The sequence below is a fragment of the Opisthocomus hoazin genome, chromosome 20 (genome assembly GCF_030867145.1).
Source record: "Opisthocomus hoazin isolate bOpiHoa1 chromosome 20, bOpiHoa1.hap1, whole genome shotgun sequence".
In the NCBI taxonomy this organism is placed as follows: domain Eukaryota; kingdom Metazoa; phylum Chordata; class Aves; order Opisthocomiformes; family Opisthocomidae; genus Opisthocomus; species Opisthocomus hoazin.
The window spans coordinates 12,291,299-12,306,335 of NC_134433.1; the positions used below are offsets into that span (position 1 = coordinate 12,291,299).

General features: G+C 42.7%; 1 protein-coding gene across 1 annotated transcript in view; it reads left to right on the forward strand.

Moving 5' to 3' along the window:
- TAOK1 (TAO kinase 1) overlaps positions 1 to 15,037 on the forward strand; it is a 73,851-nt gene that overhangs the window by 45,204 nt on the left and 13,610 nt on the right. Inside the window, exons 9-18 of the mRNA XM_075440242.1 lie at positions 272 to 365; positions 1,773 to 1,854; positions 3,821 to 3,988; positions 4,837 to 5,040; positions 6,222 to 6,356; positions 6,933 to 7,169; positions 7,935 to 8,063; positions 9,635 to 9,838; positions 10,342 to 10,581; positions 14,301 to 14,513. Coding sequence (XP_075296357.1) covers positions 272 to 365; positions 1,773 to 1,854; positions 3,821 to 3,988; positions 4,837 to 5,040; positions 6,222 to 6,356; positions 6,933 to 7,169; positions 7,935 to 8,063; positions 9,635 to 9,838; positions 10,342 to 10,581; positions 14,301 to 14,513 — 1,706 coding nt within the window. The remainder of the gene's footprint in view (positions 1 to 271; positions 366 to 1,772; positions 1,855 to 3,820; positions 3,989 to 4,836; positions 5,041 to 6,221; positions 6,357 to 6,932; positions 7,170 to 7,934; positions 8,064 to 9,634; positions 9,839 to 10,341; positions 10,582 to 14,300; positions 14,514 to 15,037) is intronic.

The following is a 15,037-nucleotide window of genomic DNA, read 5'->3' on the forward strand; positions in this document are numbered from 1 at the left end:
AGTCAGAGAACTCAACTATGATAAACCACGTAATTTAAAAGCTCGAGAGGACAAGGCATTTGATCTTCAAAGTGCTTTCATCTTCTGCAGTGGTATAGGACATACGCCAACATATCTGTCTGATTGCAGGGTAGGGTTGGTTTGGGGTTCCATGTTCAGGCAATAGTGATTCTGCTGATGTGGTTTTCTTTTTAAAGGGATGTAAACTAAAAAAAAGAGCAAAAACATGAGACTATCTCCCTATATAAAAATTATTTTCTTTTGTGTGTAGCGGAAAGGAAGCCTCCTTTGTTTAATATGAACGCAATGAGTGCCTTATATCACATAGCGCAGAATGAATCCCCTACACTACAGTCTAATGAATGGTGAGTATTACGGAGGGAGGAATGTTGTAGGGAATTGCTCTAAATGGAGTGCTTTGTCGTGCAGAGTTCTTGAAATGGCTGGGTTCCGATTGGGAGGATCTGAGCTGGAAGGTTCTTATTAGGTTCACTGTACATTTTATATACAAAATTGACCAATTACTAAATATGCATTTTAGACTCTAGAGTGTGATAGAAACAGGACATGCTTGCTGGAAGAACGTAAGATCTTGTAAAAAATTCAGTTCAAGGGTCACTAAACTTTTGAAGCTCCCAAGCTAGCCAAAATTGTGGGTTTTAGTGTTTTTTTAATCACAAACCACACTGTCAATTCTTAAATCTTGTTTTGCTGAAGTATTGCTTTGCAAGATGAAGATACCACTCGTGCGCAGCAAGTGTCTGTTGCAGAAACTTTGGAAGAATAAAGCACAGTAGTAACGTTTTGTGCCTCCCAGCCTCAACGACTGCCTTTTGAAACAGCAAACAGTAAATTAATTTCAAAAGTTAAAAGTTTCCTAATTATTTTTTCTGAGCCATAGTCCTGGGCCTCTGGCATAACACATTATACCTTGGTTTTAGAAAATTTTTTGTACTTCTGAGATGTTTGGTTAGGCTATTTCACACCCTGGTGCTTGACAAAACATTCAACTCATTTTATGCATTTTTCTGACTAAAAAAATGCAATAATTTAGTTTACTGAAAAATTGCAATAGCAAAACCCCCCATTACATGATGGGAAGGGGGGAGTGGTGGGGGAGGAAAGAAATAAAACCTGTGCAACTGATGTGCTGCTGTTGTCAGGGTGTAATCCCGCCCTGCTGAAAATTGTGTTCAAAAGAAGAAAGGGCAAAATACAGAATTGTAGCTTATGGAGGGAGTGATATTACTAAACAAATCATGACCCTAAGTCGTAGTTGTGACAGATTGCACAGTGGTGTAGAAGTTGTGCCTGAGAGGCCAAAGGCACTGCGGGAATTGTGTGTTAATGCAGCCTGTGGATGAAACACCTGCGCACAGAGGTGGGACGGGGCAGGGGCTCTGATGAAACCTCGAAGAATTTGTGCAATACAGAATTTGACAGCGTAGATGCTCATGCTGAGATGTGTGGCTATCCGCCTTTATACAGAATTTCCCTTCAGCTTCAGTTGCCTTGTATTTTTGCATTCTTAGGCTGAAACATTTTGTCTGGAAGCAGAAGTGAAAGGTAACTACCTAGTAATAGCGGTGGGCTTTGGCTTCACTAGGGATGTCAGAGGCTGTAGTATGAAGTACTGGGTCTGTGTGGTTCCTCGCCACTCTTTCTGCTAGCAGTGCCCAAATGTGAATATCTTGATTCTTTAATGAGGTTTGAAAATTAAACCGGGTAGTTAACTCAGATGTTTGGGGTTTTTTTTGCTTTCCTTGCCACAGGTCTGATTATTTTCGAAACTTCGTAGATTCTTGCCTCCAGAAAATTCCTCAAGACAGGCCTACATCAGAGGAGCTTCTGAAGGTTGGCTTGCTTGTCCTTTTTGTTTCCCACATGATACTGAAAAGGGGCCATGCCCTGGGACACTTGTCTGTCTCACCTACCCTACTAGGTTACAGTTGACGATGCTCTCTTTGCCCGTTATCCCGCACCCCTTTGAGCTGAGGGTGCTGTGGAGTGTGCCGAGCTGGCGGTCCTGGCTTTGCTGCCCCTTGGCAGTGCCTCAGGCAGTTCCCCAGGTGACTCTCCAAGCCAGCCTTGCTCTCATCGTAAAAGGATGTCCCAGCAAGTGACACTGGATGACCACCAGCTTGTTGAGAGTTTCGGTTTCTTAAGCTCGGTCTATCCTTCCAGTGATTATAATTAATCCTGACAGAGCTGCCATGCATTAGTTAACAAATACCTTTCATTACTTCCCTCTTTATGCTGTGTATACCCCTAAAGGCTTTTTATTCTCTCCCATCACCTATGCGCTTTGCACGTAGAACTGAAATTTGCTGTTCTAATAGTGTCCCTAGGGGAAAGGGGGCAGAGGAAAGCAGGTTTTCTTCCCTACACTTTTCCTTGACATGAATAAGCCTCAGCCATCTGCAGGTTTTCTCCTGCTTTATTTCTTAGCCTTTTTTTTTAGTTCATTTGTGCTCCTGTATGCTGCAGACACTTGATTTTCCTTGCCCTAGTCTGGAAACAGAGCTAATGTGGTAGATTGTTGAAAAAAGCTGACACGTTCCTAAGTGAACGCGACTCGTATAGAAGTTAGGTGTTAGCTCCTTTATTGCAAGTGTGACTTTGATGGATTTGCTTTGTGGCATCAGGTGGCATTCAGAATTTTGCTAACTTGTCATTCTCTTTAGAGTGTTCATGACATTGTTTTGGGGGATTTTTATCCAGGCCATGTTTGTGCTAAACAGCGATTTTTCCAAAATTTTGCATTACTGGGAAATGGATGCTATTTATGAAGGTTTTATCATCACCTTTTTGCATGTTTTTACTTAAATGTTTCTGAGGACTTCTGCCTCTTCAGAAACTGTGTATTCAGAAAGTAAATGCAATTATCCAGTAAAGGTTTTGGTGTGGGTGTGTAGTCCTGCCATTTCAGAATTCTGCAGATTGGTTTTATTTTGAGCAATGCACTGCAATTTAAGAGAACATTGATGGAAATTAAACGTTTGTGAATGTATTCCCTCCGTATCTATAGTCTGAAACAGCTGCATGCCACTTTACAGGGACAGGTAGGGAATGTGACACGTTGGAAATGGCAATGCAGTTCTCCAAAGGAACAAAATGAAACTAGCGGTAGTGTTAATAATGACTCATGCTTGCACAGCACATTTCATCTGGAGACTGCAAAAGCTGCTTCTGACATACATAGACAGGACTTCTTTTACCTATTGTCAAAATGTAGCCACCTTTGCAGTGAAATGCACTGAATGTTTCCAATAAAAGAGCATAACATGGCTGACTGTTCTAGGGCCAGGCTTGAAGGTTCACAGCCTGTTTTTATGACGCAGAGCTGTATGCCGAGTACATGACTTGAGCTTTTCTAAACACAGAAAAGGGTTTTATAGTGAGAGTTAGCTGATGAGTTAATTAACATTTGGTTAGAGATACTTAACCAGTCCAACACCTTCAGCGTATATTTGGCATTTGTTGCTCTTCCCCCTCCAAACCACAAGCAGATAACGTCTGTAGATACCCCAACATCCAAAGAAGTCTAGGTTTAAACTGAGTCCATTTTCATGGTATGTGAAATACCATTTCTGGTTTTTTTACATCTTTGCTTTTTGATGGATGTCTCGCATCAGAAAGCAATAATTCTGAAATCTATCTGGATCGTGAAGTCTAAAAATAGTGCCAGTGTAAGCTGTGAAGCTGTTCTCCCCTGTGCGCAGAAGAGGGCTGACAAACCCAACTAGAGCTCATCATTGTATCATCAAAGCACGTGCGCTGGAGGCATAAGAGGTCACTCACCTGTTTGTGTGTTCTACAGCACATGTTTGTTCTTCGGGAGCGGCCCGAAACAGTGTTAATAGACTTGATTCAGAGAACAAAGGATGCAGTGAGAGAACTGGACAACCTGCAGTATCGTAAAATGAAGAAGCTCCTCTTCCAGGAGGCGCACAATGGCCCTGCGGTTGAAACACAGGAGGAGGAAGAGGTGAGAGAAGCTTTGGGTTTCACCACTGAACCAGAGAACGATGCTGTCATTTAAATAACCACAACTCAGATATTGCTAAAACGAATGGAGGTTGTTTACACACCTGGCTGCAAACTCTTGACTTCCTCTCAGTGCTTGGAATAAAGCTACCTCAAGACACAAACAAGGACAAAGAGGGTAGATGCCTAGTGCTGGCAAGAAGCTGTGCCATGTGTTCACGCTTGAAGAGTTAGCTTCCCGTTCTGTAAATCCTAGCTTTCTTTGCCTGTTCATAAGGCTTTCAGCAAGTGCAATTTATCTCTATTTTGACCGTATGTACAAGGCCCTTGAGAGTCTTCTAGTTTTGTCTGGAGAATGTAGTCTAAGACGTAGAAATTTGTAGTTGGGTCTTTTAAAAAAACCAAAGTCAGCAGGGAAGTTCATTTGTCTTTTTTGGGTTGCAGGCTGCAATCACCATGCAGAAATTGAGACTCTCTGGATTGCAGTTCTCTCATGTACAGAAGGGAACCGCGCGAGGTGCAGGGTCCCAACTGAGCACTTAGATGATGCTGGCGTCAGAACAGTTTCTGGTGACACGCTGTTGCTGAGACATGATAGAGTTCAGCTTGTTAACAGGCTCACTGTTGAAAAGAATCTGACATCAGCCAGTTGATCTTGACAAGGTTGATTCTTTCTCTCCCTGGCATCCCACAAGAGAAATGTTTCATGGCAATGCCTGCAGGGTGGGAACTGCCATGACGTGGCAGGTAGATGTCTTTAGAAAGGAATGGAATGAACATTTCAATTGGTAGTGTCCGTAGATACGACTGTGATGGATTTGGATTTTCTTAATAATTCCTTTCTCCTAGGAACAAGATCATGGTGTCGGCAGGACAGGAACAGTGAATAGTGTCGGAAGTAATCAGTCCATTCCTAGTATGTCTATCAGTGCCAGTAGCCAAAGCAGTAGTGTTAACAGTCTTCCAGATGCCTCGGATGATAAGAGCGAGCTGGATATGATGGAGGGGGACCACACCGTGATGTCAAATAGCTCCGTCATTCACTTAAAGCCGGTAAGCATTGGATTTTACTGGATAGATTTGTTTGGCATGATGACAAAAAGTCAGGTGCTTCCTATTCTAAATCATTGTCTGCAGGTTCTAATATTGTGTCCCGATATATTAATGTGCACTGGAAGGTTGCTGTAAAATCATTTATTTCTGTTGTTTCACTAAAAATTATTTTACTAATTGCATTGTTTTGAACCTGTTGTGCTTTACTGTGAGGAGTTGGAAAGGTAGCTTGTAAGTAGCTTTATTTAGTGGATGCCCTTAACTTGCAGAGCACTGCTTCACTGGTCAAAAGGGTGTGAGAATTCCCTCTTTTTACCTCCTAGTTAATGAATTCATAGATACAAGACCCTCAGTAGTGATTGGTCTGTTCCTGAAGCACCCAGCTTCCCAGCACTTGCTTCGAACATTTAGTTGATGAACAAAGATGCACAGCAAAAGAAACGCGGCACTCTGGCCATGGCAGGCTGTGAAACCGCTCCCCCTGCTTTAGCCCTGAACGATGAAGGATAAACTGGGGAGCGTCTCTCTGAACCGTGCTGCTCTTGCTACGGAGGGCTTATCACACCTTTTCTCAAACCAGTAACGTTCCCTAGCTAATGATAGGTGTGGTTAGAATGTTTTGTTCTTTGCCCAGATATGCAACAAAGACGCAGGTATTTCCTCGGGGAGTTAATTAGTATATCACATCTAACTACTAATCGTTCTGTGATGAATGACAAACTCAAAATAAGAATGTGGAATACACCATGACAAATTTTAAAATTTGCTTTGAGGTATTTCTGTAGTGGGTGTAATGAAAATCTTCCTCTGTCTTTTAGGGTTAGAACGATGTTCGTTTTTTCTTTCACACTTCATGTAATCTATAGCTTTTATGTTTTGCTGAAGTGAACTGTTTAACTCTGTTTTCAGTTTTCCATTTATTTTTCTGATTTTCAGCTTTAATTAGTAATTTTCCGTATAACAATAAAAATGCACAACGAAATTTCCAAAAGCAAAGATCCTAGATCAGAGCTCTTGTTGCAGTATATTCCTTCGTCCAGCTTATTGGCAGGAGGAGCTTTCAGGGCTCTGAATATGAAATGGTTTTTCTTCCTTTTAAACGTCTTTTGAACCAGACCAAAATAAAAATCTTTGGTAACACAGTTTCTCTTTGTTCTCACGTGTTAATATTTGCTGATAAGGAGGAAGAAAACTACAGAGAGGAATCAGATCCTCGAACACGGGTGTCAGAACCCCAGTCTCCTCCCCAAGTATCTCGCCACAAGTCTCATTATCGCAACCGAGAGCACTTTGCTACTATACGCACAGCATCACTGGTATGTTGAGGTTTTTATTTTGATGAAGTTGTGTAGGGAGGGATGCCTTTGAACACGGGGCCATGAAACTACTTAGAGCTGTTAGGATTTCATCAGAACGTGAGCTGCCCTCGTTGATGGAGATATTATCACTGAAATAGTTTAACGTAAGTTAATAAAAGCTTAAATGCAACACCTGGGCAAATGTCATTTGTGTATATTATGTATTTTCAAAACCAGTATGCCTAACAGAATGCAGGAAGCTGTTTATAATAAAAAGCTGCCTTTTATTTTCATACGCATATTATGTATATTTGTGTGTGTATGCGTGTGTATATGCATAGTCATTATAGTGGGCTGAAAAGACATTAGTTAGTACCAGCTTTATAACAGTTCTACAGTTTGGAGCCCATGTGAGCTTGTCTTCTACAGCAGAATTCAGTTTTTAATCTGCTCTGCTGCCATTAGGATGTGTGCTTTTCTTTACAAGAAAATCATATTTCTTTACTGAGTAGTTTTCTTGTGTGGTTTGAAGACTGCCAAAAAGCAGATTAAGAAGCATTAACTTACTTTGGCCTGATGTGGTTACCTTCCTAGGTGACAAGGCAAATGCAGGAGCATGAGCAAGACTCTGAACTCCGAGAGCAGATGTCTGGCTATAAACGTATGAGACGGCAACACCAGAAGCAACTGATGGCATTAGAGAATAAACTGAAGGCAGAGATGGATGAGCATCGCCTCAGGTTGGACAAAGATCTTGAAACACAGCGTAACAATTTTGCTGCAGAAATGGAAAAGCTAATTAAAAAGCACCAAGCAGCCATGGAAAAAGAGGTAGGAGATCATGGTTTAGCAGACCAGTCTGTATTTGTGAATTACATTGAATTGTCCACTTCCCCTCACTGATGGAGAGATGACATTGTAGTCTCTTACATGTCTGTTTTCAGGAGCCAAGCAAATTGCTAATTAGAAAAAGGCTAATACATCATCTCCTTACACTAAGGGGTTTATGTAACTAGAGGAAAGGTATGTCCTTCATCACAGTGCGTTATACTAAATGTTAGTGTACTGACCCCAGCAAAAATACTGTAAGGGTTTTCCTTTCTTTTGCCATGTATATGCTATCAATAACTAACTGCCATCAAGTGTTACGGAGGCAGATTAGCCTGCAGAGAAATGTGCCAGCTACGCTTAAATGTTCACCATCTAGTTGCTTATGGATATGGGGGTTTTTATGCTTTTAAATAATTGATAATGAAGTGGTGCCGCCTACAGCAATTATTATTGATTCTTTGTTCATCTTGGATCTGTCGGTAGAGGGCTAAGCATACAGTTTATCATAAGGTGTTGATTTTGTTAGGCAAGACTAGCTGAACAATAGGGCTGAGGAAATAAGGCACTGACAGAGGACTCCTGCTGGGTGCCTTGATGGGGGGTGGAATGAGAAGAGGGTGAGGGCAAGCTCCTGAGATGTGCTTATTCAGAGTCATGGTGAGTATCGTGGTGACTGTACCATGAGTTCCAGGTCTTGGGGCTGAAATGGAGCATGTGCTGTAATCCATCGGGACTCACACTGATTTGCTGCTGGATTTGCTGTAGGCTAAAGTGATGGCCAACGAAGAAAAGAAGTTTCAACAGCATATTCAGGCCCAACAGAAAAAAGAATTGAACAGTTTCCTGGAGTCCCAGAAGAGAGAATATAAACTCCGTAAAGAGCAGCTGAAAGAGGTAACTCATCTGTCATAAAAAATGTGAATATAGTACAGTGTACGATACACTCAGAAAGTGCCACTGCACACAAGAGATCTTTCACTGGATTGCAGCAAATTGAAGAGTCCTCTACCTACTGTATTTGTTTTGTATCTTTAACCTTAGAGTAAGAGAGTTTATTTTTATATTGGCACCTATATGTTTATCTTGTGAAAGTACAAACTTCTCCATTGTTTAATATTACTTTTTATCCAGAAACATGGATATTTGGCAATCCTAAGGAATGATAAAAGGTAGTTTGAGACAGGTCGTGAGTATTTTTCTCATACCTTGTTGCTGCAGATATTGACCATCCACTGCAGCAGTTAGTGAAGTTTCTTATGACTTAAATGATATTTCTGTAGCAGCAGCAAGAAAACAGAGTGGTACAGATGACCTGCAGACCTTTTTTTAAGCAAAATATCTGTAAAATGCTATTTTATTTTAATGGAGAAAGCTGTTTAATAATTTAATAGTCACTGTATTGTAGTGAGAATCATGACCTTTGTGAAATGCAGAGAAACTGTAGACTCAAACTTCCTAATTCTTTTTGTGGAGTGGCTGAAACCATAAGCACTATAAATACTTTTTTTGAAAGAACCATTTAGTGCTCAGCCATCAACTTGTGTGACGCAACTTTGGAACGTGCTCCAAAGGGGAATATTCCCAAACATAGACATTTCCCAGGAGAAAAAAAAGGCTAAAGTGCAGCAGAGCCAAGAAAGATCTAACAAAAACCATAGTAGCGTGGGCTCTTTATAACAACATAGAATCTTTTGCTAAGTGGGCAGTAGATCACAGAGGACCCAGAAGCACTGATGAAATACAGAGGAGTTCTGTCTCATACTTAAATTGAAATGTATCACGACAAGTCTAGTTACTGTATGGGCATCTCTAGTATGCCATTCAAGCAAGCAGAATCTTTTGCCAAAGATGCTTCAAGCTATGTATTTAATTTAATACAAATGTGGAAACTGTGGCCTGAAGTTTCACCTATGAACTGCTTTGTATTGTTTTTGTAACTCACTCGTGAGTGGCTCTGCCTTGACGAGTTACTTATAAAATGTGTATGTGTTCCGATCAAGCAAGACACGGAATTTTCTAATGTGCTTTGTGTGGCTGGAGTTTTGTTTGAACAACAGGATGACAGTGCTTTCCTTCTCCTCTGAGTCCTTTGGGACCCTGTAAAAACTGTTGTCAGGCAGCACGGCAGGACCTCCAAGTGTCTTTGTTTTCAGCGGCAAACCATTATTTTTAGTTTTGGAGCTAATCCGTGTGTCTGGAAACCATGGACGTGAACTAGCATTTTGGCTAGTTGAAACGGCCAATGCGAAAAAAAGTTGTAGTTAAGTTTGCTCCTCTGGAATTGTCTCCTGATTGTCCCTTAGCTGTGCGATGTGATCCATTTTGCAGAGGCTGGGATGGTACCAGCCGTGAGAAGACAACATGGAACAGCTTTGAAATGTAGTTTATTAGGCAGGTCCATCCAGTTGTTCAGGCCAAGGAGCTTCATGTGACTATTCCACGATTAATTACCTTGCTGTTATCAGGAGCTGAATGAAAACCAGAGCACTCCAAAGAAGGAGAAGCAAGAATGGCTCTCCAAGCAGAAGGAGAACATCCAGCATTTCCAGGCAGAGGAAGAAGCCAACTTACTGAGGCGTCAGAGGCAGTACTTGGAACTGGAGTGTCGCCGCTTTAAGAGACGGATGCTCCTTGGCCGCCATAACCTGGAGCAGGATCTGGTTCGGGAGGTAAGAGAACAGGCAGAGGTGAGACCTCTGACAACCTGCATGAAATGGATCTCACAGGAGTACCTACAATCCAACTCTGCTCTCACTGAAGTTTTAATGACCATATGTAAAGTTTTTTGGTATAATAATGGTTCGATGTGTTTTGCAACACCATCTGGTAACTCCCATGGCATTTAGGTGGTCATGCGGAATCAGATGTTCAGATGAGTGCCCTGTGGTTAGATCCAAAAAGTTAAGACACAACAGTTACAGTCCTTTCCAGAAAATGCTTACTGTGAATCCTGTTGAGCATCTAGAACAGGAAGAAGAAAAGTGAAATGAGGAAGGAAAAATTACTTGTGGTGGTGCTGTCTGCTTCTGATAAGATGTAGAAACTCTCTGCTCTGTCCTCAAATGCCTTGGAAAGAGAGAAGTGCCCTTGTGAACAAAGTGAAATGTCACGTTGTGAACGGAAATCCAAGTAAGTACAAAGAATCTAATATTTCCCTCTGTCCTCCTGTTAGGAGTTAAACAAAAGGCAGACACAGAAGGACCTGGAGCACGCCATGCTGCTGCGTCAGCACGAGTCCATGCAGGAGCTGGAGTTCCGCCATCTCAGTACCATCCAGAAGATGCGCTGTGAGCTGATCCGACTCCAGCACCAGACCGAGCTCACCAACCAGCTGGAATACAACAAGCGCCGGGAGCGGGAGCTGAGGCGTAAGCACGTCATGGAGGTCCGGCAGCAGCCCAAGAGCCTGAAGGTAGGAAATGATGTAGGAGCTCTGGGTGCGAGCTGCTGGTGGTGGTGGAAAAGTGGTACATTACAGCTCAGATCTCATCTGCAGTGTATGCAGGTCCGAGGTATTTTGAAGCTCGTTACTTTGAAGAGGTGTCTCATTCTGTAATGAATGCCTTTTTAAAAAAGTGTTGTATTTGTCAAGTTGTGTAACTGCCAGGGTGCAACTGCAGCCCTAAAAGCACCATACGTACGAACCATAGCAGTGGTGATCAGGGTTGCAGTGTATTGTGGGCAGGCCGTAGCAGCACTATTCCCTCATTTTGTTTGAAAAGCTATTGTTCTCAGCAACATCCCTTCCTCTTTGTGGTAGTTTAAAATGCATTTAGTCTTTGGAGTGCCCTTTTTTCCCCCCCTCTTCCTCCTGTACCGTTTCCTGATCCTCTTCTCCCCCTGTATACAAGAATAAAACCCGTTTTTCTGTAATGAAGCAGTGTCATTTAAAAAAAAACAACAAAAGCTTTGCGTTGCTGTGTGTATCAGAATAAACTGGACTATTGGTCTTGGCTAGCTCGCCTTGTTATTGTTTTTATATTAAGGCTGGTGTGCTAGCAAGTGTAGGGGGAAGAGACAGAGATACCCGCCAGCTGCAGTGTCCCTGGGAAGCTCCTAGCACTGACCTTTGCTGTGCTGTGCCCTCATGGGTTTCTCGTGCTGCCCTTGTAACTGCGGTGGCTGACCAGAGCTACAGGGCCTCTGTAATTGAGGCTCTTGGTGTTTTCATGGTAAGCCTTCACTTCATCCAAAGAAGTCCAGTGGTTTATTCTGAAGTAAGTGTCTGAGAAGGGAGTGTAAGGCCTTTCACAAAGCTGCCTGGTGCGTTTCCTTTGAGGAGACAGACTACTTCACCCAGTGTTCAGCTGTGCCAGTAACCAGATGAGTGTACGGCATACTGAGCATGGGGTTTCTTTGTTGTTCTAGGTCTTGCCGCTTCGTGGTATTTCCCATCTGACTTAGTTTTCACCATCTGCAAGTTACCTTCTTACAGAGAAAATAACAAACTTGAAAATAGAACTTCAGCAAGTAAATACCTGATTTGTCAATATTAGAATAATATTAAATAGTGAAAACCTAGCTTGTGAGAACAAGGGACCGTCTGATCGCTGCTGAGAATCTCCAAGGATATAGTGTATAAATAGCTGATGACTTCACAGGGAAGCTGCACTGCACTCTGAGCTGAATAAAACTGAAGCAGCTGTATTAGGTTGATCCTTCTGAGATTAGCGTGAATGAGTTCTGCCTCCCCAAGGTGATGCGGTGCGAACACGAGTGAGCAGCTTGGTCGTTCCCGTTCCTTGGCTGGCAGGTGGGACAGCGGGATCGGCAGTCTCTCTGGGCTGCAGAGGCTTGGCTGCCCTCTCGTCTCTGCAGACTCTTCAACCCCTTCCCTTTTCTAGCAAGGACAGGGCCGGAGCGTTTTGCGGGGAGCAGGGAAAGCTTGCACTTTGCTTTGCGTGGCTGTTCTGCGATTAGTGAAGGATTTCAGGCTTGAGCTGTCAGTCCAGCACCTTGTGCGTACACACAGTGCTAATAATGCAGCCTGCTGGACAACCGTGCAGTCTAGTACAATCCCCTCTTTATCAAGGCTGTTCTCTAGTATTAACTCCTTCCCTTGCTTCTGACTAATGCAGGCGAGTATTAATTGAATATATCATGTGACTATTTGTTCGGTTTCTCTCTCCAGCAACGTTTTCCCTCAAGGGCACATGTTTCAGGCTTTCCCGTTGTTATTTAGTGAGGTCCTTTGTCCTGAAAGCAGGTTTTTAACGGTCAGTGTCTGTTGCTGCTATTACAGCACCAGAAGGACCGATAACTAGAATTCACCCTTTAGTGAAAACTGCCTTGTTATTATATCGAGTGTGTTAATTGTGATGCAAATACCCTCTTGCTGGTATTTCACAATACTAGGTCAAAATGATCTTGTCAGAAGTCTGACTGGAAATCTTACCCCTCCCTTCTGTTTCCTGTTGTTAAAGACTTTGGGTTGGAAGCCCGTAAACAGAGCCTGGTGTCCAAGCGAAACTTCACAGAAAGTGAGGACAAAATAGGTTGCTAGTGTTTTGCTGTGACCAGGTCCCTGACAGGAATGTGTAACCTGCTGACACTGCCCTCAGGGGCAGGGAGAAACAGCCTTAAAGGTTTCCTGGAGGGGAATAATTTCCTGTGCATTTAGAAAGGGTACAAGCGATGTAATTCCTCTCTGTGATGTAGGTTTTGGTTTGAATGAAATCCATCTTTGTACTGCTTTTTGTGTCAGATTAGCAAAGTGGAATTGTTGATTTATGCATTTAGGTACGTTTTCAAGCATCTAATCTGTCTCAGACATTTTTTAGTATCTTTATGTCTAAATTGGGCTGGATATATTGTCTGATCCCACTGCACCTTTCTAGGTAGCTACAAGTGCTGCGCTGGTCACCTACCCTGCTGAGCCTTGAGCTAGTGCCAGGAGCAGTCAGTGGACAGCTGACAGGAGACATGCACGTGTATCTGCCTTGCTAGTTCAGATCCCAGAGCTCTTCCAACTTACTCAAAGGACAAGAATCTGTTCCTATGCTCTGTTCCAGCCCCCAGTGCTTCAGGATTTGACCATGGTGGCTGACAGTTGGGATGGCCAAGAGTGTGCGCTGACTGCCCTGATATGTGGGTTTAGGGGTTGGTTGGTTTGATTTTTCTTACCGTGGCAGTTAGTTAGGTTTTTCTTATCTGTCAGTTAACCACCATCACTCATCACTTCTGGGTTTTGCTTAGTTAGAAGTATCCCTGCCTGCCAGCCTTCCTGTAGAAAGATACAGGGAACTCCCGAACGCCTTCCTTTTCAGGGTCTTAAAACACTTAGTGGCTGTTAACCCTCACAAGCTGCTCTGGGGGCAGGTAAGGCAGGTGAAAGAAAAAAATAATTAATTTCCTCAAGGTCATACCGCAAAATCAGATCCAGATACCTTTTCCAGGATTGATGTCTCCCAGCCCTTTGTGCAATCACAAAGTTATGTTGCTAAACAATACAGAGGTGCTAGCAAAGTGCAAAGGGAAAACTCAGTCTCCAGTAAGCCTCCATTGGGACTGGGGAATTATTTCGTTTGCTGGACTAGCGCAATACTAATGTTGCTTGTGGTGTACGTTTTTGAGAGTCTAATCTTTCCTACGCATTTTGAGAAGCTCTTAATATCAAGGGTTAGAATACATCTTATCTTCATCAAACCCTCCATGCTCTTTTTCCCTGTCCCTTCCCATGCACCAGATCTGCTTCTTTTCATAACATTAAGTGCTGTTCATATATATGTGCCATACAAGCACAGTCATGTGTAAATATGGCTTTTGGTGCTAATAAATATTAGTCCTGTCCCTCAAGAACTTTTCTTGAAAAGCAACACCCAGGACTGGATCCAGTCCAGTGGCAAATGTGAGGCTCTTTGTGCAGAGACAGCTGTATTTAGGCTGGAGCTTTGTTATAAAAGTGTCTGTATTGTAATTGTTTCGCGCAGTAGCAGTGTCAAAGCAGCTGCAGCAATAGTCATTGCCTCTTGTGTATTTTGCTTTCCTCCTTGCACTGTAGATGTTAATATACATTTGTGGATTCTTGAACTCATATCCTTAATGTAATCCTAAATATCCATTTGAATGGATATTTCTCTCATTTGAAACAGGCTGTTTTTTTCTTTGTTTGTGTCCCCTCCATCTTTCCAGTCAAAAGAACTTCAGATAAAGAAGCAGTTTCAGGATACATGCAAGATCCAAACCAGACAGTATAAAGCACTGAGAAACCATCTGCTGGAGACCACGCCAAAGAGTGAACATAAAGCTGTCCTCAAACGGCTCAAGGAGGAGCAGACCCGGAAGCTGGCTATCCTGGCTGAGCAGTATGATCACAGCATTAATGAAATGCTCTCTACACAAGCTGTGAGTCGCCTCCGAGGGACCCAGGGTTCCTCAGCCAAAAAGGGATGTTTGCATTTGAACCAATCTGTATCCTGACAGCAGGCTGTCTGCTTCCTTGCTACGCACCATACCCAGCACAGTCATTCCTCTGTATTTCAAAAGCAGCATTCAAATGCAGAGGGAAGAGGTATCACCCCCTTTAGGCAGGTTGAAGTTAAAGCTGCTGTTGCAGAGATGCAAAGTGCTGCATCTTTGTGGCCAGAGGATTGCTATTGCATGAAGTCTGACAACATAAACACAGCATCACTAAATAATGTGCAGCTTGCTGTCTTATGTCATTTAGGTTTTAGTTTGTCAATGATCCAACCAAAGCATATCCCGCTGGTGGAAGATGCTCATTGAGTCATGGAAGAGTTCAGAGTTTTGACTGTAAATCTGAAATAATGTTAAAAGTATTGTGAAAGTTCAGTAAACTCTTCTTTAAGGGATTCCTTCTCTAAGGAGTGACCACATGAGCAATGCTTTAGAGCCCTTGCTACAACTGA